The sequence below is a fragment of the Anopheles ziemanni genome, chromosome 3 (assembly GCF_943734765.1).
Source record: "Anopheles ziemanni chromosome 3, idAnoZiCoDA_A2_x.2, whole genome shotgun sequence".
NCBI classification, from domain to species: Eukaryota; Metazoa; Arthropoda; class Insecta; order Diptera; family Culicidae; genus Anopheles; species Anopheles ziemanni.
The window spans coordinates 50,318,004-50,345,118 of NC_080706.1; the positions used below are offsets into that span (position 1 = coordinate 50,318,004).

At 42.5% G+C, this 27,115-nt stretch overlaps 1 protein-coding gene across 1 annotated transcript in view; it reads right to left on the reverse strand.

Moving 5' to 3' along the window:
* Positions 1-22,320, reverse strand: part of LOC131284942 (zinc finger protein rotund) — a 29,833-nt gene extending 7,513 nt beyond the window's left edge. The window contains exons 1-4 of the mRNA XM_058313801.1: positions 21,706-22,320; positions 20,579-21,133; positions 10,531-10,617; positions 9,834-10,151 (exon numbers count right to left, since the gene is read on the reverse strand). Coding sequence (XP_058169784.1) covers positions 9,834-10,151; positions 10,531-10,617; positions 20,579-21,133; positions 21,706-22,320 — 1,575 coding nt within the window. The remainder of the gene's footprint in view (positions 1-9,833; positions 10,152-10,530; positions 10,618-20,578; positions 21,134-21,705) is intronic.
* Positions 22,321-27,115: the final 4,795 nt, after the last annotated feature.

Consider the following 27,115-nt stretch of genomic DNA (forward strand, 5'->3'; position numbering starts at 1 on the left):
CACTGGCGTGGACCGGGCGTGGAAATGGGGAGAACAGGTTTTCCCACGCCGTTTGCATTTTCACTTGCACTCGCTGCAAACGCTCGGAGCAGCCACCACCGGGAACTGTCACATTCGCACGCGAACCGCATTTGACCTTACCGAAATCCTCCGATCCGGCCAGCGCAAGAAGCGGCCGGCACGGCGTAAGATTGGCCGAGCTCAAGACAAAAAGCTGCGCCAGTCGCGTCGGCAAATGGGGTGAGAAATCACGGCCAGCACTAAATAACGCGCCACAAATTATTGTGTGTTTCCGTTTCCGCTTTGCACCGCGAAACAATCGAACGCGCTGATCTCGGACCGCGTCGTCGTCGTGGTCGTGGCCGTTGTTGTCGCGAGCTACGGTCGGTGCGAGAAGCGATTTTTATGTGCTGTTACTCATTAGAATGTAAAAACTCGACTGATTTTTTTGCCCGAAAAGTGGCGTGTATTTGAAAGGAGCTGGTTGGGCTGGATGTCCCGGAACCCCGCGCACGTCCGTCGTCCCGGCCCGGCCCCCAATGCCCGCCGTCCGCACGCAGTCCGATGCGATGCGAGCAGCCGACCCAAACCTCAAGCGCGTCCGCAAGCCTCCCGAGGAGCCAAACCAGCCGAGAAGGCCGAGGCCGAAACTGGCCGAACCGACGATGCTGCCTCCGCTCGGTGTGAAGAGGACGGTTTTTCTCGTCCCGGAACGAGGTGGGGAGCTAGGGATCATGGCCCATCGGAGGGCGGAAGGGGTTGGACAGGTGGGAAACGAAAGGTGCTCCTGATGATGATACGATTGGGCGTTCAAGGGTGGCGTCGCGAGCGGCAACGGCGAAAGCGGGAACGCAGGCAAAGCAGGGGAGGCTGGAGAAAAAATCGTGTGCAAATTTTTAACCCTCCCAGGGTGCTGACCACCCAGCGACGAGACGATGACACGATCGTGTTGGTGGATAAAACGCATTTGTGTGTGAGGGGTGTATCGCGGAACGAATCGGTGTGGATGAAAGAGAAAGAGGGGAAGAAGAGTAGGGTGGAGTTGGGCGAACTCGCAAGGGTTGTGTCGAGCGGTGGAAAGAAAAAACGACCGAAGAAAACGATACCCAACGCCGGTAGCATCGGCATATCGCCCTAGAGGCTTGAACAAAGCGAACGTTCTCAGTCACCCTTAATTTTAAGTTGTAAATTGTCAAAAACTAAACGTTAGTAGTCTTGACTTTTGATTATTCCTATCAATTTTACAATCAAATATTTTTAAAAATGCTACAAAAGTCCTTAAAAGAAAGCTAACAAATATAGTGAAAGGTACCAGTTTACGGATTAGAAACATCTGCAAAAATGGCGACAAAAAGCATACAGGTCACAACAATTTCAACCCATTTAAACCAATTGTATTTGGCTAGTTGATGTTTTTGTTAAGAAACTGGTTAATGATCGCCACAGTCCTTTCGCTTCATCGTTCTAGTTTTCGTTGTTATGTATTTTCAAAATTTTATTCATTTATTTGACACTATTCGATGCAATTGAACCTTATTTTTGCTTATTAGTGCAAATTATTGGTGATCACAAACACTAATAACACACGTGTTAGAACAAACATACTTGCACATTTGCTTGCAAACTTACCATAATTTCATCAATAAAATCCTCAAATTTTTTTGAAAATATTATGTTTTCTGCAGTTTTGACCAAAACTTATGCAAACATTTATAAAACAGTAAGTGTCAATTTTTTGTGCCATTTTCACGAAAATGCAGGACTGTGCAGGGGTTAATTACATTTGCACAGTGTTCGATGTTTTACACATTTCCATGTGTCTGTTTTGTACTTCTAAGCGTACTAATAGTTATCTTAGTTTCTGATAGACGTAGGTCGATTTTATTATTTTTGCAAGACATATTCTTCTATTTGGGTGCAGTTTTTTGCAATATTTCGAGTTCTCCTTTGCAAGGTGTGTTTTCCATGATATAAAAATAAAAATGTTGTATTTTGAGATAAAGCAAAAGTCACACCATGTTGTCAAAAGCAGATGTTTTTTTTCTGCTACTTAGTTGTATTTTATTGTCATAAATTAAACACCTTAACGCAAAACCAATTAACGCTAGATAGCAATACTTTTCCCGCGGTTCCGTCACGCCGATGTTCACCGACCGTAATGAGTGCCGATTAAAAAAAGCAAGTCGAAGAACACGAAATGAGTAGCACGGAAAAAATGCGAGGATGCCTCGCATCTCGAACCTCGAACGACCTCGGCCCTGCCGAAGAGGGAGATGGGGCGAGGGTGATGTGGGGGGAAAAAAGAAAAGCGGAAGCTCAGAACCACCAGCAGAGCTGGCGGAGAAAAAATCCGATTTTTGCATGTGTTGCATCCGTGTTGCGCCGAGCCGGCTATGTGTGTCGATACCGGGCCATCCTTGCCTCGGCGCGGATGTGTGTGTGTGTGTGCGCGGGTGAGCGAAACATCCGTATGGCCGGCTCCTGCGCCAACTCCTGCCCCGCTCGCCCACGCCTGGTACAGTAATGTGCAAGGATCACAGCGTGTCCCCGTTTTCCTACGCGGGCAACTCGTCGTCGCGGGTTAAATTCGAGTGCCCAAGGATGCGGCATGGCAGCACCATCCTCACGCCGGATGGTGGCCGGCTTTGGGCGGGTGGGTGCCAACGGAGGCAAAAAGGACATCCTCGTCCCCTTCGTCGTTTGATTCGCGCGCGCGACGCGCGATTCCCACCAATACAGGCACAACCGTGGCTTGGCTGGCGTTTCCTCCCGTGGTGGTACGAAAAAAGAAAGAAAACGACGTCGAGGAAAAAATGGCACACTCCCTCCCCAATTTTTATGGCCGGACCGGTCCGACACCGGTTCGTCCTGGACCGCTGCTCAGCCATCCGGCGTCCGAGTGCGAAAGAGATGGAGGCGCATTTTTTCCCCAGTTTTGCGTGGACTTTTTTTTTTGCTGCCCACTTTCCCACCGCCCTCGTCCTCACCGCTCATTGACGCCTCGGCTCGGGCTCAGCGTGTTTTACGCAGTCAAATTTAAATTATCCCTCTGCCTCCCTGTTCGTTCGCTTTTCCCGGCGGTTCTCGTTGGGAGGCTGGATTTTTTCTGTCCATCTTCTCCCAACGCTCAGCCTTTTTCGTTGCTTTTCCTTGAGACCGACTTGGGTAGTTTCGCGCGCACGCCAATGTCCGCTTTGTGTTCGTCTCGGGTGCCGTTCGTGTGGCCACTCGGGCGCAAATCGTGCGCGGTGTTGGACGATGCGGTGGTGGTGGCCCGGGTCCGGGCACACGTTTTGACTTGAAGGCGGGCGGGCGCGGCGTGGACGATTTGTGGCACAATAGAATAAAAAGAACATTAGCGTATATATAGCGCCCGGGTGGGCGGGTGCGGGGGTTCGCACCCGAAGCAGCGATTTTTGCTGATTTTTTCCTGTGTGCGTGCATTTTTTAAAAATCACTCCACGTGGATGGGAAAGAGACGGAGGATGGATGCGTCGGCCGAGACGGCAGAGAAGGTGCGCTAGATGTGATCTCTACGCTACGGAGCAAGCCAGACGCTGCTGATGCTCTAAGCTCGGTTTCCGTGGGGGAGGGGGAGGCGGAAAACTAGGAAAAAATATTGTAGCGCACGCACACAAACACTGCGGCTGCGGTGTCCGCCACGCGAACGGGTTCTTTGAGTGATTTCCCACTCCCTTCGTCCATCGCGGTTCGAGAGGGAACGTTTTTTTTTCTCCTTCAATCGAAGCTTGGTAAAAAGAAAAACCGCTTTTCCGGAACGTGCCGAACCTGCACCAACACAGATAATTCCACGAGAGGATTCGTCGTATTTTTCAGCGTTTTTTTCAGTCTTCTTTCCGAAAATACTCCTCGGCATTCCTCCCCCTCGTCCTTACCCCGTCTCGTCGTGTCACCACAGCACGCGCTTTCGGTGGAGTTTGATGCGTTCCGATGGGCTGCGATGCGTTGTGTTCGGCTGTGCGTCTCTCGAGGCGTTATTGATTGCGTACAGTGGGTGTGTGTATGTGTGTGGCGAAAGGGGTGAGAAGTGGCGCTTAGTCCACCGTTTACTGCACTACTTCACCAGACAAAACACAACATCTACTGCGGAGTGGTCTGGCGGCACCGTTCGGAAAATGCGGTTTTCATGGTAACGATTGGCCAGGACGAACTAGTGTGTTCTAGAAACTCATGTGAGTGCCCAAATTACAAAAAAAAGTTATATGCTAAACTCGATTTTAAAAACCTTTTCAAATCAGTTCATCAACTTAACTTTACCGTTCTTAATCATTATTTAAATTTCAACACATTTCAATAAAATTTGAATACTAAAGTTGTTGGCATATAAGACGATTTTGAAAGTTTTCAACGATGAACTACTTACTCCAAATCTTTCTACGTTTATTTGTTATCATAATTATTGTTTAAAATTGTTTTCTACTTTATTTTGTAGAAGAGGCTTAAACAGTAGTTAGAGGAATAATTTTCTTCGATATCGTTATGTTGTTATTGTCTAAACCCAGGGGTCGGCACACATTTCCTAAAAAGGACGAGATGATTAAAAGGAAACCGAAAGCGCGGGCAGGATACCTCAAACGAGGATTTAGTGTTTTCAGAACAGTACCGTTTGAATGGAGTTTCATATTTCCAAATAGTAAAGTTAGATAAAATATTTGAAATTTAATCGTTTAAACAGTTTTAAAACATTTTCATAATTATTTTTGTTGCATTTCGAGATTTTTTATAAAATATAACAGAAACATCTCGTTAAACAGTTTTAATCTTCGTTTTTCGGACGAAAATAATCCTGATATTGTTAACAAATCCGATAAAAATTGAGATGGATTTTTTGTGTAAACCACTATTTTTTTCTTACGGGCATCAACTAATTTGGCGGGCCGGATTTGAACCGCGGATCGGACTTTGCCGACCCCTGGTGTAGACACAAAAACCGCGGTGAAGTTCTATATTACATTAAGAAAGCAATGTTTCTCCAAAACATAATTCACGACCCACGCTTTACGATAAACTATTTGCCAGTAATATTTTGTAGTTAGACTATGCAAACTACTTTTTTAAATTTTAAATTAATTTTTCATTGCTACAGCATTCAAAACTAATTGATAAAAGTCCACACTTCAATAAAAATGATTAGATGATATCAAATTGCACATTATGAGACATCAACAGCCAAACGCAATGAGGAATAATCGAATTTATTTTATAAAATATGTAAGATAATGCTCGCTTTCTTTAAAATTAAGATACGTCAGTGATCTGGTCTGGTAGAGGCTACCAGAGAATTCTTTTTATTTCAATTTTCGAGGCAGACTACGGACTTTTTGTTTAGTTGTTTTGTTTGGAAAAAAATGAAACCTCGCTTTAACTGGCACGTTGGCCTTTATATTTCTTTGTTTACTTAGAATGAAAGAATGGTCGAAAAAAATCCCCTCATTCCTCATCGTATATTCTATTTAAATATTCGATACACACTTGTTCTATTCGATTGATATTTTATAAATGTTATGCAGATTGAAGGCTACAATCGAAATGCCTTTTTCTTTAACCATTTTTAAGCTCAATTCCTAATTGAGAACGCCGCATAATACACACAAACACACGCTTTGCATCCTTAAGAACAAACGATGCACCCAAACTGCACACATTTGTGGATTGCAGATGATGCGTCGACGCACAAAGAATCCCTGGCTTATTCGATTCCGTTGACTCAAGGCACAATCTGCATGCGGAGTGCCATAGAGGCAGAATATTGGCCTGGGAAATTATGTGGTGGAGTTTCTCCGGGAAATCCTTATTTGCACGCTTTCCAAGAATAAAAAAAAAAACAGGGAAGCGATTGCATTGCGAGTCGATCCCATCGAGCACGAAGCGAGGACGAAAAAAGTGCAATAAGACGCCAAACAAACCGTTCCTGACATACGCAGTTTTCGCGAACACACACTATCATGCTCGCTTCTTTTATGTACGACTGACCATCACCATCACCATCACCATCATCATCATCATCATCATCATCATCATCATTGGTAGCAACGGAAAAAGGAACATCGCACAGATCCCTTTAGGTCGAAGGATACAACAGCGAAACGCACCGGACTGCACGGGTTACCGTGAGAACGACAAATTTTCCTCTTTCGTTCGGCAGATGGGAGGGAAGATAGGAAAAATAAAACTTTGCCCGGGGGGAGGTGAAAAAAGAATTCAAACGTCGAACGGTCGATGCGTTGGGTTGGCGGTATATCGGTATGTGATGGTCACCGATAGTGGTGCGTGGTTGTGTATGGGTATGCCGGGGTTAGGCGGTTGCTTTGGATGGACACGTTGGCCTGGGAGGAGGCATGAGCTAGGGGGAGTTGATTAAATGATAGAGCCATCGGCGAATTCGGTGCCGGTCGGATGGAAAACGGGAGCTTAGGGCAGCGCAAGAACGGGTTGCTAACGCCGATGGTAAGGTGTATGGTTTCGGATGGCAAGGATGCGGGGAAGGTCAGTCGGAGAAGCCGCTCTGAGGCAAAGAAGGAGATACAATGGAAACCGAAAGGGGGGACGAAGAGAAATGTCCAAATTTCGGGTCTGGTTTCGCTGTTTCCGTTGTGCGCTTCTAGCGCAAGTTCGATCAATTTTTGGGGGAAGTTTAGCTTTTTTATTTTTGAATGCCAAAAAATACATAGCAACGAGCGGAAAAAGTCGCTTAGTTGCGAGAGTTCCCTGCCACGGGCGGCAAAGGATTTTCGGGGTTTTCCATTTGCGTTTCCACACCGAGAGGCAGGTGAAGGAGCGGTTAAATCGCGCAAGAGACAGTGACGAATCATGCGGGAGCACGGAAAAGGATAGGTCGTTGGTGGGACATGACTGACCACCCTTGCCAGGAGTGGTGTTGGAGGGATGTGCGGAAGAGTGTCTGCGGTTTCGCTCGCCGACGCTGGCAGCAGACTTCCGTAGGCAGATAAAGTGAATTTTTGACATTTGTTTCGAGTCCAAATGAAGAAATTTGTAGATGGTGTGAAAAATACCCATATAAGGTAGAACGCGAGTGATTTTTCTTACCAGTAGCCTTTCGATGCGAGTTAATGATTTTTTTCAGTTTATGGGCCTATTTTTAAATACGTGTTCAATCAGTTATCCAATGTGAGAGTTATATTTGCCTTTCCGTTAAATTATTTTGTTTTGTATTGATTTATTTTTGAGCTGCTTTCTCGTTAGGTTGAATATTATAGAAAATGAAATTCCTCTTATTCCTTTATTTAACAGCTTTTTTTCTTGTTCTCTCCTAACAAGAGCATTTTTAAATCTGTTTCAAAACCATTCGCAGAAAAAAAATCAAATACTGATGAAAAATCTGTCATCTAATGAATAGGAAAGTTTTTTATTATTATTTTGAAACAAATGATTTGGTCGTTTTCGTTTTTGTGGCCCTTATTTTTCGCGCACGGGATGAACTTCCCGGGTGTCGTTAGTGAAGTTGTCACACACTCTACCGTGTTCGTTCGGGTGGTGCGACATTGTTCCAACATTGCTAAAGCGTTCGGTGAATTGGTAAAGTTTTACTTTACGGAAGCTTGGTTTATTTGAGTGTTCCATTTGTGTCCAGGAAGAGATCTGAAGCCACAACTGTGAGTCAGTCCAATGAGAAAAAAACATACGATTTTGAAGTGAAAAGTTACCTCTTTGGGAAACCACACATATGCAACAATGAATGAATGAAAGGTGAAGCAGCACAGGTCAAGATGAAATTAGAAAGTTTAGCCTTTAAATCAACCAACGATGACATTGGTGACATAAAACGTAGAACGGAATAAAAGTGTGTGAAGTTTTTTTTTGTTTTGGCTATTTTAATTATTTCAAAGTACATCCAACAGTTTGAAAGAAGTGTTTTCAATTTGAGTATGCTTCTGAAGAAAACTGTATTATATGTATTGCGGCGTTACGAAGATCTTTCTGGGTAAGCCTTGTTAACAGCGACCGATGTGACCGGTAAACTAAGTTGTAAAGTTTTAATTGTTTTTGATGAAAACGCTCGAAGTATTATGTTCATCAGCAGTCTAAATTTAGATATGGAAGGAAAAGGTTTATCCAACCAACCAACACAAAAAAGGCTGTTCCCGACGGAGTGGAACCTTCAAAGTTGGTTTTTCTTAAGTTTAACGAAGTAGCGAAATAAAAAAAAACGCCCGCAAAATACCGCCTTTCACTGCGCTTAATTTTTCGCGATCCACCATCCCCTATTAGGAATGTACAATCTTTCTCCGGAGGAAAAGCCTTCCATCACCTCGGATCAAATAAAGAAGGGTTCGTTCGGTTTATGTTTCAAGTGCTACCCTAGAAGAAGGGAATAGGAGATGGAAAAAAACACAGTCAACATGGAATGCAGGGAACTCTTAAGAAAGGATGCAGAAAACAATTCCTCGGAGGGAACTAGAATATAAGCAACTGGCAAGAACCCGACCGGAACTGACGAAAAAAAAAGAAGCTGAAAGCGATTGCTCGCAAAAGATGCCCGGGAAAAGTGGTCAAAATTGAAAGACGGATCACACGGGCAGCGCGATAATGAAAGGAGTGCGAGAGCGATCTCGAACCGGCGAACGCAAAACGAAGGACAAGGTAAGCGCAAACTACACCGAAGAGGCTTCGAGAAGTAAGATGTTGAGAAGTGGACTCCATATTTCGTTTCCTTTCATTAGCTTGATTGAGTGTTTGTAATTAGTTGATAATGAGTTTCTTTTTCTTTTTCCTGGATCCCTGGTCCTGCACAGGACACTTCATTGACCGCTCGAAACGTCAACGGCAGAAGAAGTTTCAAATTTGGGATGTACTCGGATCGGATTGGGACGGTTTTTTCTCTCCCTCTAGCTTTTCACGCTGTGGAAGTTCATTTGATTAAATGTGTAACAAATCACCAACGGCTAGTTAATGCTTCAGTTAATTGTTTTTGCATTTAAAAACTCGATAAATTACAGACAGGACGTTAGTTGTAGGAATTTAGATTTACCAAAACAAGGTAAGTTCTTTCTTAAATAAGTAAATTATATTAAAGTTTTGACTAACATTCTTCAACATTCAATAACAATACATTATCTTGCATTCCTTCTTGGGAATGTTTTAACAAAATTGCCCTGTCTTATTAACTGCGTGCCTCGAAATTGTTTCCCATTAACCGTTCTTAAAAACTCAAGGTACATGAACTCAACAGATCCAAATAATCCTTGAAGGGTTCAAGAATGTTATTTAGCATACCTTAATTCTAAACAGTATTAAAGTGTCCATTTTGCTATAAAAAAAATAAGGAAAAATAGTTTCCTTTTTATCTATAACGTAATTTATCAGTTAACCGAAAACCGTCACTCTGGTTGGTTCATACATGAATGATTCTATAACATTTTTAAAATGTTCCAATAATGCATCTACAAAGTTTGATTTTGTTTTGACCCATGCTCATCTGTATATTCGCGTTCGGGATATTAAAAAGGATGAAGCCAAGGTTGTTATTTAGGTGGTAGAGGAATACGTTGCCAGGTACTGGGTGCTTTCAATTAGTGCCCGCGCGGTGTTGGCCGAATGTGTTAATTATTAACATTCGGGCAACCGTTCCCAAGGCACTTTCGGCCGGATGGAAATGGGTGTAAGCCGTAACAGTTTTCCCTTTCGTGCCCGTTTTTCGACGCGCCTGAGCACGGACGGACCGTTGCGGTTCCGGGAGAGGAGCCGGGGATAATTTATTCTTCTGACAAAATTATCATGTACACCATCGAAGTAGCTCATTTAGAAAGAAGCAGTAGTATGGGAAAGTATGTAGAAAAATAACGTACACCTACCTGAGGACACATTTTGCACTGGTACTTCCGGCCGGTACCGTTTGGCAGGCCGCTCGCACCGATTTTGGTGGCGTTGATGGGCTGGGGTACGACGAGCAGGGCGGCGGCTGGGTTCGTCCCTCCGTGCCCGTGGCCACCTCCCGGTGAGCTGCTGCTGGATGATCCGCGGGCTCCGTAGAGTTGGCTCATCTGGGCCGCGCCCGTCTGCATCGAGTGGTGATCGAGCAGTCGACCGTCGTCGATCATGTGACTCTTCTGCAGATTGTTGTGGTGGTGGTGATGGTGGTGGTGGTGGTGATCGACCGGGTTCATTTTGGCCTGCAAAAAGTGGAAAATTGATTTTTAATTAGCATGTGTCGTTGAAGGGAGATTTGCATAAATTTGACAAAAATAATCAAAAATATTTAAAAAATAAATTAAGGAGATAGGAGCAAATAATTTTCTATAATAATATTGCTTTTTACTAACATAATGAAAGGTGTGACATGTATAAATGTATTTTAGAAACTTAATGAAATAATTTCTCCAAGCCAAATTCAATCAATAATTGTACCCTTATTTTTTATACGGGAACAATTTTAAATGATAATTTGTCTTCCAATGAGGCAGAATAAAACAAAATGAAAACTGAAACGTTATACATCGCAAGATAAAATAGATAGAATTGTTTCGTCACCGGATGTTCATAGGACGGTACCTCGTATCCCTGCTTCATGGACATGTGATTTCGGGGAGCCGGCCAGCCACCGTACGAGTCCATGTCCTTCGTGTGCTGCCCACATTGCTAAATTGGCAATAAGCCGCAACCGTTCGTTGCGCGATCGACGGGGGCGTTGTGGTGGTACACGTTCATCCATCGCAACATCCGCGAGGAACATTTGTTTGTTGCACGTGTTTGCGTGAAGAGAGAAGGAAAATATTCGTAATTAAAGGTATTGGCCAGAACAACGATCAACAATTGTTTTGAAAGTACAGCATTGTTTCAAACTCGCACAGAGTGTGATATCTAAACTTTGTTGAATTTTATTTATTCGGTTAAGACTTTTTTAATCAATGAAAATTTACGTGAGATAATGATCAATGCAATTTGAAGTTAACAAAAGTTTGTTAGCACTCTATTTATTGATTCTTAATCGATCTTAAACAATCAGTAATAAATTTCGAAGCGGATTTAAGACACTTAAATAAGATTGTTTAACTATTAACTAAGAAAAAAATACTTGCTTAATTTTTTGAAGCAGTTGTTGACAACTTCATCACCAAGAACATTTTTATCATAGTTGGTTTGCAATATTCTCGTAAATTCAAATTTTATAACAGACTTGTAGACCCGACGAACTTCGTTCCGTCCAATTTTTATGATAAAAAATATAGTAAATTTAAAATTGACTTTTATTTGTCAATTTGAAAAATATTTTCAACTTTATCTCTTACTATTATTGAATCTCAAATAAATAAAATTGTTATAACAAATCATTCTGCCAATTTTTAGTCCCCATCAAAATTCTTGCCACTATCACATACAGTTTTGGAGCATGAAGATTTCGAAGCATCATTGTGCCAGATTCTAATTCAGAATTCACAAATTATAAGGAGGCATGTCAGGCAAGTCCAAAGAATTTAGAATTTTCATTAGATAATTCACGGCTTTGCCATCATTTTCAATGCGATCAATCGATTTGTCTCGCGGAGTATGATTTTGAATAGTACAGTTTTAACCAAAACGAATGATGTATTTGAAAGATGAAATTGATCGTGTACTCGACGAATCGTAGTTTCGATAGTTTATTCAAAAGTTCAGAAGAAGCATTTGTTAACTTTTTGTCAGGTATTCACATAGTCATAATCGATCGCAACAGTTTTAATGCATCAACACAGATGATTAATTTAAAACTATGCTCAATTCGTCCACCACTGTTTGTTTGTATTTGTCGGCCACTACAGCGAAGATTATTATTCCGGAGATCTTTCAATGTTCTGTCAATTACTTCTAGAGCCCGTTTATGAACTTTTTTGTACTGTTCCCGTGCAGTTTGCTTTCCATTTTTAAAAACTTTTTTTTAAATTCAGGCGAATTAGTGAAGATCACATAAGGATGAACATGTACCGAAAGCAAATTTCTCGCAAAGGAACTATTGACGCAAGCCGAAAAAACAACTGTCCACGTTGTCACTAATGGTATTTTCGTTCGATGTACTTCTTTCTCGGAGAAGCCTCGGAAAACGTTTAGGAATTGTGACAGAAAATGTTCTTCAGAACGTTTCACTGCAATTCCCGTATCGGCTCATCTTATTTACATCTTATTTTCTTCAATGCAAAAAGCAGTCAGGTCGCTTACGGCGACGTATTGGCAAACGTATTTGGCCAATTTAACCGAACACCAATACTCAAATATTGATACGAGTTTTGGAGGTTTTGGATAATGTTGGCAAATATATTTCGATCCTTATTTGTCATATGCTGATTAATTAGATTTTAGTTATCCCAAATCGATTACAGAGCAATTTCAAAGAATATTCGATGAGTCGTTCACCATTAAACAAAAATAATGATTCTATATGTTATGATTTTATATGATAATGATTTTATATGTTGAAATATTCTTGCTGATCTCATATCGCAAAACCAGATAATAAAACAAAACTATGATTTATTCGTGATTTGTTACAGTTTACAACGCTTTTTATAAACTTTACTGGAAAAGGGTGGAACATAGTGGTAGCTGTGATAGTGGTGTTGTTTATGATGATGTTGGTGGTGTTAGTCGAATAACATTTGTATACAAAATTGAATGAATTTAATTTTGTATCTGGAAAAAAGTAGTCTGTTTTTAAATGTTCTGACTTTTCTTTCAAAATTATGCATCTTTTTTTATTTCTAAACCTGTCTTGGGACAAAAGGAACAATTCATTCAAAGACATCATAAAGATTGGTCTAGCCGTTTATGAGTTTCGTAGTTTTATGCAAACAAACATTAATTTTTATATATGTAGAATTGAATGCTATATTACATACAAAGCGATTTAGTTTTAGGAATCGTTGGAATGTTCCCTTCATTTTGTATTGACTTTATTCATTTTAGGTTTTGTTTTATGTTTATATGTCATTTTGATTATCATGTGCCTGCTTGGGAAAATAATAAGTTCTTTGTGTACTTGCATGAAACTACGTGCAATCAATGATACATTGAAGAAGCATAACCGAAGGCAACCAGTACCAGTGATGGTACATTGAAAAGGTCGCATTAATTTTAATAAATTTCCCAAAACGCATTCTTTCCAGCGATTTTCTTTTCAATTACAGGAAAGAAGCCATCCAACACCAACAACGAGTACCATTGGCTCCCGCGCGAAAGTGAAGCACGCGATAGTTAAATGATCTTTTCCCGGCGTTTAGGAAAATGGAGCGGGAGGGAAAGAAGAGAAATGGAGAACCAGGCAAGGAAGTCGTTGAGGTGCACGAAGGGATAAGTTTCCTTCGGTTTTGGCTCCCACATTCGATGGGACCCACGATTCCGCACAAGGGTGTCAGCCGTCCCTGCCTTTAAGGGTGCAAAGAGTGGGAAGGTGTCGGTGAAGAAGAAAGTAAAGGGTGGACGAAAGGAAAAACGCGACTGTTCGCGAAAATGCGGCACCGCGAACCAGCGTGGAAAGCGCGAACGGCACGAAGCGAGTCAAAATGAACGTGCGGTAAAAGGGTGTCGAGCGGGAGCGTAAGAGGGTGGAAAAATTATTTAAAATACTGGAAAAAATTAGCTCAAGGGTGGAAAATTTTTATATCAAAGTTATTTTTTAATTGAATTTTTTCCGTTCGCTCGTGTTCGCCGGATCGTCCGCGCGGTCGTTGGTTCGCTTGGCCGAGTGCCGTCGCGTTTTTTTCCCCTTCTCTCGCTTTGGTTCTGGCCAGGGTGGGTGTTTGTTGGTTCATTTTTTCCTCTGCGCCCCCGGTCGCTTGCACCGTCGCAGCTGTGGATGGTGAAAATTAAACCGGCCATGGGACCGGCCGGAACTGGAAGGTGGCCAAACAGGATCTTCTCGGTTTGCCTCTAGCTCGCACGGGTGCGCCACGGAGGGCTGCTGGATCGAAACCGGGAAAAGCATCACATCAACATCGGTTCTCGGGCTTCCCTCGGACCTCTCTGCTCGTCCTCCTACACCAGGCCAGGCTCCAGGGGGAAGCGGCACTTGGAGAGTCCCGGTCTCTCCTCTGATTGCATCACTTTGATGGAAGCCATGGTTCGACGGCAAAGGGTGATCGGTTTCATGTAGGCCCCGGGGGGGGGGGGGGGGGGGGGGGGGTAGGACGGACGTGTGGGCTGACGGGCAGGAAGTAGAATTTCTCCCCACCGGTCCGTGTCGGAGCCGTTGGGAAAGTTTGAAACGTGTTGATGAATCTATGGTAACGATAGAAAGGATCTGCTGCTGAGCGATGCCGCGTTTGTGTCCGTTCTTTTTCGCTCCAAGATTCGGATTTTTTCCCATCACTTCCCTCGCTCCCGGGTTTTTGTCCGGGAAAAAAGCGCTGAAAAATCGACAGTGCCCGTGGGAAGCGACGCTGGAACCCGTTTCGCTCGAAACAAGGACGAAGGACAGACCCGGAAAGTGCGTTCGGTGCTGGATGTTTTTTCGAATCAACGAAATACGAGAGCGCCTCGTGGAGTGTCCGAACGCGCGGGGCTCCCTACCAATCCAGTTTAAATTGGAAAATAGGAATGAAAACTAGGGAAAAAACGAAACGTTGCGAGCTCAAATTTGCGTCCTGTGTCCGAAGCTAGAGCCTGCATCGCATCATCCTTGTGCTCGTCACGCAGCACACGGGAACAATCCTGGAACCGGGCAGCAGTGATACACACATCTCCCCGCCTCACGTATGTGACCGTATATGTGTGCGTGTGTGTTTGTGGACAGGGATACGCGTGTACGTGCCTCGGTGTGGTGGCAGCCGGGTCCCTTTTGCCAGCACCGGGGCAGCTTCAGCACCATTCCGGCTCATTTCGGAAATGGCGATAGCGTGTTGGTCGAATGTACATTAAATGATTTACTTTCACGGGAGGCCCGGTTTAGCCGGTTGCGTTCCACGAGCACGAGAAAAGGGGAACGCTCCACCGTACGGAGGACGCATTTTTCCGGAGAAGAGAACAAGAATCTCCCGCGGGAAACGCAATCAGCGTGTGCTTTGAAGAGGAATTAATGCGACGGGAGGCCGCCGGACATGGCACAAGGACATCGAAAGCTTCTGGTCGAGGGAAAGAGGAGGTTGCGTGGGGCCGAAGGGGAAGGTGTTTGTCGAGACCCGTTTGAAATTCGTAGTTTTAATTAGATTTTTTGTTTGCAGAGCTAGAGAAAAATTGCCTACTGGGCATTGCCGGGCGACGGGTGCATGTGAAACGGGAGGGTGCGAACGCGCGGTGGTACGATTCATAATGAAAAAAATTATATTGGACAGCCACACTAACTACGTGCGGAGTGCGAACATTTCTGCATGTTTCGGGAACTGCAAGCAGACTGTTTATTGAAAGTTTGTTTCGTTTCGTATTCCTCGCAACGGGATGTTTGTGACGATCAGAGAATTGTCTTTACAATATGCATAAAGAAAATAAGGGAATCAGTTCTGGGAAAGGAAATCAAGCGACGTTCTTCTTGTTTAATCTCATTTGATTAGTTATTACAATATTTGAGCAAACAACTGGAAGAAGTAAAGTTGACAAAAAATTTCAACAAAACTATAAAGAAAGGTGGCCACGAAATATGAAAGTCGGAATAAAATTACTTCTGAAAATACATAAAATTATAGGATTTTCAACAGCTGTTATGGAGCATAAGCCACTACATTTTTCTTTTAGGCCAATATCCGATTGTACAAACAAATATTTGTTTGAATTTACATAGAAAACTAAATTAAATTGACATACAAATTAACATATCCTCACTTACCAGAAAAAATCTACAAATATTTGATCTACAGTCAAAACTGTCATAGCGGTCTGAATAAATAAAATAGCGACTCACAAAACTTTTGATCATGGTACATTCGCAAAATGAATTGAATCGCTTTGATAAACATCACTAAAATTATCGTAACAGGTATCCTGGATATATAAACCGGCTGGAAGATGCAATATCTCATGTTTTTTACAAATGTTCTTCATCGTTAAAAATGTAGATCATAAATAGTGACGTTGGTATCGTTCTTTATAATTGTCAATTTTCAATATAGTTTTATTGTCAATTTTGAATCTTGAGGAAATTGTTTTCTTAAGAAAATTGTTGTTCTATGAAATGTTTTCGTTTTATCAAAAGACTTCTGTTAATGGCCGTATTGGATCGTGTAAGATCTTATTATGAATTTTAAAGTTACGAGTTACACTCATCGGTTTTTGATGTTTTAAGTTCCGCTCATGTTTAGAATATTCTAATAGGATGTCAAAACTATTATTGTTGTGGTTTTAAAGAGTGGATGATTTTGATACCTGGGGGAGTTATTGTTCAAAGCAGTATGCAACAATCAAACTTTATCTAGCCTTCTCATTGCAACATGTTTTGCTTTATTTTTACTATTAAAATAAATGAAATAAAATAGAACATAATGGTAGAAAATGAAAACTATACCGTCTGGTTTTTAATCGTTATTCATAAACTATCAAATGGGTAACTAAACATAGTTTAGATTGCGGTAATATAAAAAAATCCGGCCATTTGAGCAAAATTTGTTTGATGGTGACATACGAAGCTATGTATACTGTTTTTATTCTAAACTATCGGAAAATAATTTAACTCTGTTCGACAAGGTTTATCGAGAAGGCGTGATTGTAACAAAGCGCTACAAAAATCATTGCTCGAACATTATATTACGATCCACCCAGCCAACATCGGCGCGGCTGTGTGTAAACTGCAAATATTTGAATTTAATCATGAAAAATGAGAACCTATTTTTCATCTTTGCTACCCGAACTGGCCTTGCCCGCCGACGACGCGCTCGAGCATCCGGCCTTGAATTATTGACGGCCGCAAGCTGGGGGTGGATGTTTGAAAATGAAACTCGGGAAAAAAATCAGCGAGATGTAATGAATCCTGGTGAAAGCCATAAATCATTACATGGGAAATGGCTCGGGAAATCAAAGCCAAATGCTGAGCTCATGTGTTTGCCAAATGCCTGCGATTCTTTCATGTCCTGAAACACCCACCTATTGCGAATATAGGCGACCGGTCGATGGATGCGTCGGCAGATGTATGTGGTCATAGGAGATTTGACGCTTCGGAAGCGGAAAGGACATGAACACAAATAATCCAAAGGTTTCTAGTGTTCGACACACCGAGGTAATTGGAGACACCTTTGGACTTATGGCTTGCATCGTACGAGGTTCGGAATGCATGTTATGGTGCTTGGTATAGTATGAAAAATATACGACTATCGACTACGAGGTTCGCTGTTATATACCGAATACAGAAAAATAAGATAAATGGATTAATTCCTAGTTCGATCCGACAGGATGATACACTATTTTGAAGGAAAACATATTTTCAAACTGTCTCAAATAATTTTAAAAAGTTGTTACCTTTTTAACTCTTATATCATTTTCCGATTTACAATAACATATTTATTACTGTTTAAGTTTGAAGCTCAGATAAACTGTTCATTACATCTTTATCAACTTATTTTTGCGAGTGTTTAACATCATGTAAATAGTTTCAGCCTTGATGGACTTTTGAACAAGAAAATCATTCCAGTACAGATCAACAAAAGCTATCCGTAAAGCATTCCGTTTGGCACTATGTTCTAAAATCATAGTTCTGACGCTGCCTCAAATCCTTCTCCAATTGCCTACGAAAGTGTGGAAATTCTGCAAATTGAGCATGCTTGTATTAGCCCACTCGACTAACCAATACTTCCAGAGCTGTACAAGGTTAGTTTTTCCTACAGAGGTGTGTATTGGTACGAGTGTAGGAAAGTGTGTGTGTTTGGTTCTTGTAATGCACTACTGCCGAAAAAAATGGCATCGAAGCACTTTTTCAATACATCACGTTTAGTTGCTACCATCCCTGTTAGGTAGAGTTTTCCCCACCATTTTACATGTATGTGTGTGTTGTTCATCGCTTTTGTTTTGTTTTCGCATTTTTTCCTGCACCTTAAAAATGATGCTGTAGCAACAACATAAGGGGACGAACAAAGAGTTCGATGGAAAGCAGATAGAATGTACGAGCAGGGTAGATAGAGAAAAAAAGGATTCGCTAAACGATTTTACCTTTTAGTCTCTCACATACACACTTCCGAGAGCTGATCTATAAAAGAAAAACAAAAAAATCGACAAGATGCATTTCTTTTTCCAGAAGTACTCGATAGAAGCTGAGAGCATTGTTACGTTCGCAGAGTTTTTCCGACGGTATATGCAGCACGGATGTGTGCTCTCCGTGCGACGTGTAAGTGCATGTGCACTAGTGTTGATCTGTAGTGGTGAACTGTGAACGTAGTTGAGTTAGGAAATGTTTGCAATCGTGCACGTACTGGTGCATTTATTGTGTGTGTTGGAACATGCACGATGGAGGCGCCTGGTATTTCCACCTTCGGGCGAAAAGAAAACTATTGACGAGGTGTTGGGTTACTATAACGGATTTGAGTTGTTCTGTACGTTGTCTAACACGTGATGGCTAAAAATGCAAAGATCGACTACTGTTGAAAAAAAAACTGTAACCGTTCCCGTCAAATTTCGTAACAGTGATCATGTTAATTTTGCTTTACATCTTCACGTATTGACACAACTTCGGCTCAACAAGCAATGCAAATATCTGTTCGACCTTGAAACTTTTAATGTATTTCCAAATAAAAAAAGCCAATTTTTTATTTTTCACCAAACATAGTTCGAGGCGTTTCATAAAACGATAGAAAAACATAATCGAAACGAACGCACTATGGATAGCTTCGCGCTTCCTAAAAGCACAAAGAAAGTGCAATATAAAACACAAAAATACCCGCCAGAGAGCACGGATAAAGATGAAACCCCCCATGGCACAACAATCCTGACCCTCCTCAAGAGGCGGCCGGTTGGAAAGGTTCATCACACCAAATCTCACTCGCTTCGTCGCTTCGTTTTGGGGCAACAACGAGCGGTGGACGGATGTAATGGATGTGGTACTTTTTGTCCCACATTAAATATTCCCTGCTATGTTGGTGTTTGTTTTTCTTACACATCCTCGAACGCGGCCCGCAGCGCTCCTTTGTGATGTTTTTGTTTTTGTTTCGTTACTTTCCATCATCTTGCCCTTTGCGGTGGTGATGGTGGCGATGATGGTGATAGTCGTACCCAGAGGTGCGGGCAAGAAAAAGCGAATAAACGAATACGTGTGTCTTGAGGAATGGTTCTCCGCTCCAATTTCCCATCCACATTCGTCTTTTCCATTGAACCATTGTGTGTGTGTAGGAAGGTTTTTTTGCTCTCCATAGTAGAGGCTAGGGAGTATGGATGCTTCATCTCGCCCAAACCCTTGAAAGCAAACCACATTGAAGAGAAACACATGCGCATGTAAGGAGAAAAACGGAATGCTTAGAAAGAGTTGCGTTGGATTTGCTGGATTGTTAAATCATGGTTGTTGGTGCACAATTTTTCAATAGGAGAAAAACCTTGTGAAATTATCTATATTTATAGCCTGTGAGATTGCTGATCTAATATCAAAGATATTTTGGACGCGTATCTGATGCCGGTGTGTTTTTAAAAGAAAACCATAATAATAAAATTTATTATAAACCTGCAGAGTGTCCAATATATTCTCATACTCTTTTTTCATCAAGCTGTAGAGCTGAGCTTTTACATATTTTAAAAATATTCTACTATGTTTATACAAGGCATAAACATTGTTAGTTGGCTATTTTCAATCAAATGTTATATTCAATAAAAGATGATATAGTCCCGGAAAGAAATAAAAAAAACTCTAACTTTTATACAAAAACGGTGAGAACGATCTACATTCTAAAATGTGTTGTTTTGGGCATTAAAAAGATAAACACAGAAAAGTTGTAGTTGATGGATGATGTGTTTAAGCACCTTTTATCACTGTTAACTTGATCAATAAATGTTAATGCATAAATTTTACTGTTTTTTTTTTATCCACAAAGACAGGCCTCTCAGTTTACCAGATCTAAATGTAATTATTTTGAATTTCCATACCTATTCTATCTATTCTATAAAATAGCTATGGAAGGCGTGGGTGTACTATAATACGGTATTAAACACGTTTCAAACTAGTTGACAAAAAAACGGTTGATCCTTATTCCAAATCTTCTTCTGTAAATAATCTATGAAAATGTAGCTCTAGGTTAAAAACAAAAACTAGAATATCCAACTTAGTATTTTGAAATAGTTGAAGCTCGATTTTGTATGAGAATATATTGAACACTGTGCATATCATGTAGACGAATCTATTGAGGTATTTCGTAAATAAAAAATGTTAGGATTGAAAGATTCAATAGAAAATTTATTAGAAAATTGTAAAAAAAAAATATCAATATACTTATATATCATAATACTTTCATTTAAAATATTAACGATTTGATTTCTAACGATCATCAAATAAGTCACCGTCAATTAAAACCCGATCAAAAGAGTGAATTTGTTTTTTGAATCGTTCTTTTAAAATGGTTACCTTTCAGGTAGTTTAAATTCGACTGTTCTTTCCGGCAGAAGATTGTAAGCCAAAAACAGGAGCATTCTTTACATTCATGTTAGTGTATCAAACCGCAATGGTTTTACTCACCTCGACCGGCCCGTTCCACATGTAGTGCATCCCGACGGTGGCCGGATCGTGGTGCGGGTTGGACGTCATGTGCTCGGCCATCACCGCGCTCATCCAGTGCACGAGGCCCTGGGTCGGGTTCTGGCCCTGCACCCCGCCCGGCACGGGCATCTGGTTGAAGTTCGGGATGGCCGTGGCGGTCGCCGTGGTGCTGCTGGAGTCGGGAGTGGCTCCCTCGTTGGCCGCTAGGCTGGAGGAGGCGGACGGCGACGGTGGGGGTCCGCAGTGCAGCGACCGGCACTTGGTGTCCTCCGGGTGGATGTGCCCGTGCCGGTTGCAGTTGGCGGCGGCGGCGGCAGCGGCAGCGGCGGCGGCTGCGGCGAGACTCGACTGACTTCCTCCGCCCGAGGCGCCGTGCGTGAGATGCGGGTGCGCGTGCGGATGGTGCGGGTGATGGGGATGATGGGGAGGGTGCAGATGTGGAGGTGTCCCGTGGTGGTGATGGTTGTTGTTGTTCTTCGAGTAGTCGTTGTTGTTCGTCGCCTCCGAAAGCCACGGGAACGCGTTCGATGGTTTCTGTCGGGCAGAAGAGTGGGGAAAGTGTGAGTAAGTTATTGAACATCGTATGAGTCAAGGTTCTCAAGGGTATGAAGATAATGGTTTGCAGAAAACGAGGTTTCAGAAATTAATTGATGATAGGAAACATTCTCCTAATGTTTTTTAACCAAATAAATTTAACTTAAATATGTTCATTGACTTGAAAAGTATGTAAATCCACGATTTATTCTCTTCATTTCATGTTCTTCCAATTAGTATATCGTTATTTCCTATACTTATCGTTTTGCCTAATCATTCATCATTTAGCTATAGATAAACATTTACTCGCGGCATCCAAATCATTCCCTCTTATTTTTCATGTTCGTACTAAACGGTTAAAATATAACGTTACGACAATTTCCTTACGATGAGCATTACCGAAACCAAGCTAGTGAAGAACGAGGCATTCTTCAATGCAATAAAACGAGAATTTATCCAAATGGTTATGTCAGAATGATAATTGAAAAACACACACAAACGAAGAAAATCTTATGAAAATCAGATATTCTTTTATTTTGGGTGCCATAAAGTACAAACTGACACTGACTGACCTCTTCATCTTCAGTGCATTTCTTCACTCGAAACTCTCGATCGAGTTTTATTTGAACATCGTGCGTGGGCTGCTGTTGGCCTGCGGAAAAATCTTGACTCAAGGCATGCGTTTGAAGATGACGTAAAGAATGATCCTGCACACCGGGAACCGATCCCTGCTGGGAGCCGGAAAGATCCTGCGCTTTTTCATCTCCAAGCACACCGTCGCATGCAGTATCCTGTCCACCGACATCACAGGTGGTTTTGAGATGTTGTTTTTTTAGCAAGGAAGCCGATGCGGCGAAGAGGTTTTTGTAGAAATGGGTCGGGAACAGGAAGGAAGATTTGGCAGCCTGTGGACTGCGTCCATCGGATGTGCCGTCCTGACTCGTGTCTTCCTCCCCAAACGAAGGGCGTTCTTTCGCGGCATCGGGTTGCCTCGGGAGGCATTCTTCGTCGTTGACGATGTTGGTTCGTTCATCTCCCACACGATCTGGATAACATTGAGCTTCGTCCTCATGGTGGAAGAATGGAGAGCCCCTCCGTTTAGAGGCTTTGATCGCCATCCCAATGGTTTGAGGAGGCGATAGTCGCATGTAAAGATCATCCTTGATGCGAAGCTTGGAAGGTGTCATTGCGTTGGTTGTAAGTTGGTATCAAGACAAGAACAAGAAACAGGAACTTTTCCAAGAACTTTTTCACTGGTTGTTTTGCAAAAGGTTGAACAAGTTTCTATATAACACCTTCAAATAGATCCTCCAGCGCAGAGCCTCTTCCGGTTACTTTACTCACAACACTCACAAGTGAGATATATTTATCACCTTCTCACTCCTTGCACTTTCACTCGAATCAATTAATACAACTCACTTGACACTTGGCTTGCTTTGGAGCAGTAGCACAATAATTTCTTTAACTTCACTGTTTTCTCACTCTCACTTCTTTCCATTAATTTCCTTGCATAAACACACACCCTTTGCTTAAACTATGCTCTTTTTTCGTTTTAACATTCAACTATCTCCTTCTCACGACCTCCAAACCAAAGGCAAACGATGAGGAAACTTAAACTTTAACCGGAACCGGACTTTCACTTTTCCGGTCACTTTGAAAATTTACCCGTGCGAACACATGAAACCTTCACTTTGCGCTCGCTTGCTACGAATCACGTTAGAGGCAAGGACGGGGCGAGGAAAGTTTGAAACAAAAACTTTTGACCCTGCTCTACACTCCACTCCGCTCGTACCCTCGTGCTGCTGGATGCTTCACGATGGCCTTTATCCGGATGTTTGTTGGTACAACCGTTGAAGCAGATTCGGGTCAACTTTGGCTAAACTTTTGCCGATAAGTTTACTAAGCCTTCAAGGCGTGGGTGTTAGGGGGGTGGCATACGATGGGACATATCTTTGGGGGACACAGAACTTGATGGGATTAAACCGGACGCTTCTTTGGATGCCACTGTTGAATGTGAGTGGATTAGATTTCTACTGATGCTACGACATTGCTTTGAATTATCTTGTGTGTTGTATCGTTTCGATGTTTTGCTTTTCCACCAAACACTCGTTATTTACAACTTTAATGGTAAGGCTCGTACAATGATGTTAGGAACTTTACGGTTTCACTTGTTTGCTCCAGCGTGGCCAAGGGCTTAAACTCGAAGCATTAGGAACGTTAGTTTCACGTGTCAGGTCAGGATGCTTGACTTAGCACCGGTTCGGAAGGTAGCACTTTCGCGGAACAATGTTTAAGGCACCGGATGGTGGTGAAGATGATCCCGGGGCGATTGCGGCCGACCGATAGTGTTGCGTCCCGATTCGAAAGCGGATGTCCTCCGACGACGGAGCCGAGCTACTTAAAGGCGGAACGCGCCAAACGCCACCACCATCGTGCACTGGCGATCGGTATCGAACGTCTCGAGCACACACCGAATGGTCTCCCTGCCTGCCGAGACGCGACGCGGCGCACAAGAAAAGCGTCACCCATCGGGTGGTCCTGGCCGCGTACAGCAGCAGCAGCACCAGCAGCGGTGGCCGTGGCAGAAGCAACACAGCAACAGAAGCAGCCCCGACGAGGACGAAGCAAACGTCTTGACGCTCATAATACTACTTCTCGGGCTGCCGCTCCGCTCAAACAAAACCGAGAAAAATGCTGCCGAGAAAAATATAAGTTTTATATATACACACATATATTTTCCTCGGTTTCTTCGACCCGCCGACTCGTGTCCTCCTACCCTCGCGCCCTTCGGCGTCATACGCGGCGCGCCCGCAAGGAGCTTCAAGGATGCTTTCCCTCCCAGCGTTGACTTTTTGTGTGTGTGCTTTATTTTATTTTCATTTGGCTTTTTTTAACGCTTCTTCTCGCGCTTCCTTCCTTCGGTTCGAGCTCGGCCACGGCATGTGAGTGCATTGGGGGGATGCGAGGTGGATGCGATGTGCGATTCCGTGGGAATTCCTTTTTGCCCATCTCCACTGGGTTGTCGCTACATTCTGCGCGCCTTTTTTTTGCCCCTTTCTTCGCTTGGCTCCCTTTTTCTCTCTGGCAGTCAGGTGCACTTTTCTTGTCTGTCCCGTTCGGCTAACACACCGCGTATTACCGCGCCATCCAACGCCCATCCACCCCCTCGCCTGGGGCTCGGATTGTGGGGGTGTATGTGGTGGAGCACTTGCCTCCTCTCAATCGCTTTTCCTTGCCCGCGTCCTTCCGTGGGCAGGACACTCACTCACGAGGTTTATTTTTTCTTCTAGTGTGCTTCGAATGCTTTCTTTCGACTGTATGTTGTTGGCCGCCTTCATCCTCCCGGCATCCCGACAAAGCTGTATGTGCATGTGTCCAGGGGAGTTTATTCCTAGTTTTTCTTTTCGTTCGCCCGTTCGTTGGTGGTCTTTTTTTCCCTTCCCATGCATAGCCGGTTCGGTTTCGTGTTGTTTTTTGTTGCCGTAGTATTATTTATATTTTTTTCGCAACGAAAAGTTCGCGCTTCTCGGTCCTTTTCCACGCTGTTTATTTCTTATTCCAAGTGTAGTGTGATCCGGTGTGAAGGTTTTTTTTTCTTCCTTCAGGTCCTTTTCTTTGCTCTTCTGTACGTTAAAGTCACCCTTCTGCTCCACATCCTTTCGCTCGTGCAAATCGGAGCGACTCCTTACTCCACATCGGTGGGTTACGGTTTGTTTTTCTTTGTCGCTTACTTACGCTATTGCTTGTCTATTTTCACGTACCGGCATCCGTGAGCCGCGCATTTCCTCCCCCGTGAGCTTCTACGGGCAGGGCATCCTGTTTTCGATTTTCTTGCCGGCGCGTTCGTCTTGCGTCCGGTTTTCCCATCGATACGGGCTTCTCTTTAGCTGGAAGCTGTTGATTTTGTGCCGGTACACATGCATATATGTGTTTGTGTATGAGCCACTTTTTGACAGTGTGTGGGTGTGTATAAGTTTGTTGCTTACATTTCATCAACGGTGTTGCTCGTTGCATGTATTCTTCTTTTATTCTTATATTATGCGATGCCCAATGCTTCCCACGTTCGTCCTTTAGAAACGTTTCGTTGATCTTGTGTGTGCGCGTATATGTTGTTTATTTGTAGCGTGGTTCGATGTTCAATGTTACTTTTTGCGTTATCTCTGTTTTGGACTATTTGTGCCTTTTTCCTACTTTTAACCCGCGCTTCTTCTCTTTCTGTTTTCCTTCTTTTGATATAGCCGATTTTTTTTATTGATCGTATCTATTTGCCTGTTTAAATGGCAATGCTCGTATTGTATTAGGTTAAAACGGCTCAACGGCGGCTTTAGTCTCAACCTCAGCTATTCTCCTATGGTTGAAGTCTAGTTTGATGGTTTTTTGTAAGACAAAGTTACAAAAAATCGATGTCATGTTTTACATAGATCAAAGATACAATTGCACAATGTTCATTAGATTAATCAAAAAGTGGTATTTTTTGAGGAAATTTTATTTTGGTTTTGTAAGTATCGTTAATAAAACTTATTTTAAACATAATTTTACTTAGAATGAGGTCGAATAAGTCTATTTTAATATACAAAACCAAACAATAAAAAGAATATTTCATCCAATCTTCAAAACGTATCAAGACAGTGTACCAGAAAAAAAAATCGAAGTAACAAAAGTGAAAGAGCATTGAAATATAAACTGAAATTGGCTCACAGAATCCTTATGTGCTAGCGGAGACATAGGGAAGTAAAGATTGCATTCATATCATGTCTGTCTGTGAAATGTGCATCGTGTATGTGCTACGGATTCTTAAAGAAAACAGCAAAGATCCTGTCGGGGAGAGCGTTGGACTAAAAATAGAAGCTTGTTCTGCAGACGGTGGACTACGGACTGTGGCCGTGAGGGTTGGACTACATTGCTACATCGACGATGTGATGAGGAAAAAAAATGTACGGAATGCATTCACTATGTCTTTTATTTGCTTTATAGAAGATTTAATACGTCGGAAGTCATGGAGTGTGGGTGGAAGTGGTAAAAAGAGAGGAACAGAATTCTGAATTCCGAGCAAAGGGAAAAGGTTTCAAGGCAATAATGCAAGTGGACCAAAGCGGGGGGCGCCAAAGGACAAAACACATCTCTGTAGGATATGGATGACGGGATGAAAAAGAGATAGGCACACTTACGACGATTCGTTTCAGAATGAGTGAGAAATCTTAGAATGTAGCGAATAAAAGTAGCAGTGATACGAAATGATGCAACACATATGCACAAGTAAAGAAAAAAATACAACTGAATGAAAATAAAAGTATTAGTATGGAGCTGTAAGAGTTTTCTCTAGACTGGTTTCGCTACTCTTCGATAGTTTATTGGCAACCAGCGTCGTATCGTAGATTTTGGAAAGTAGCACCCGATATTCAGGATGAGGGAATTTCTTCCATCATATCTCAAGGATTCTTTTTCCTCTAGTTTGCATTATATCTACAATCCCTATTTCGTAATCTTAGTCGATACATCATCGCGATGACTGACAGGCGTTTGGTAGGAAAAAAATATGAATACAAGTTTCGTTCATGTATTTGTTTTCGTTGCCTTAGTTGATGAAAAGATTTACAAATTTGCATTGAACATCAGCAGTGTGACCGATCCAGTGTAGCCCAGTGTCAATATCATCAAGGACGATTATTTTCTGGCATTTTCATCGGGATTATTTCCCTGTGATAAAATATTCTTGGAGTCGTTGATTAAATTTGATATTTCAGTAACAGTTCACGTTAAAAGTTCCTTGGCTATCAACTGAGAGAAATGCACGTAAATTTCAAAAACTTTCCGTTACGCGCGCGACGCGCGCAGCGCCACAGTGTCATGTAGCGGTGTTTTTCATAAGGTAAATGCGAGTCTAGGACACGAACCAGATTCCCTGCTTGTACTTGCCAGGATCAACAGTCCTTTATGCGAGTAAGAAAGAGAAGGACTGCGTAAAGAGAACTTAAAAGAGAA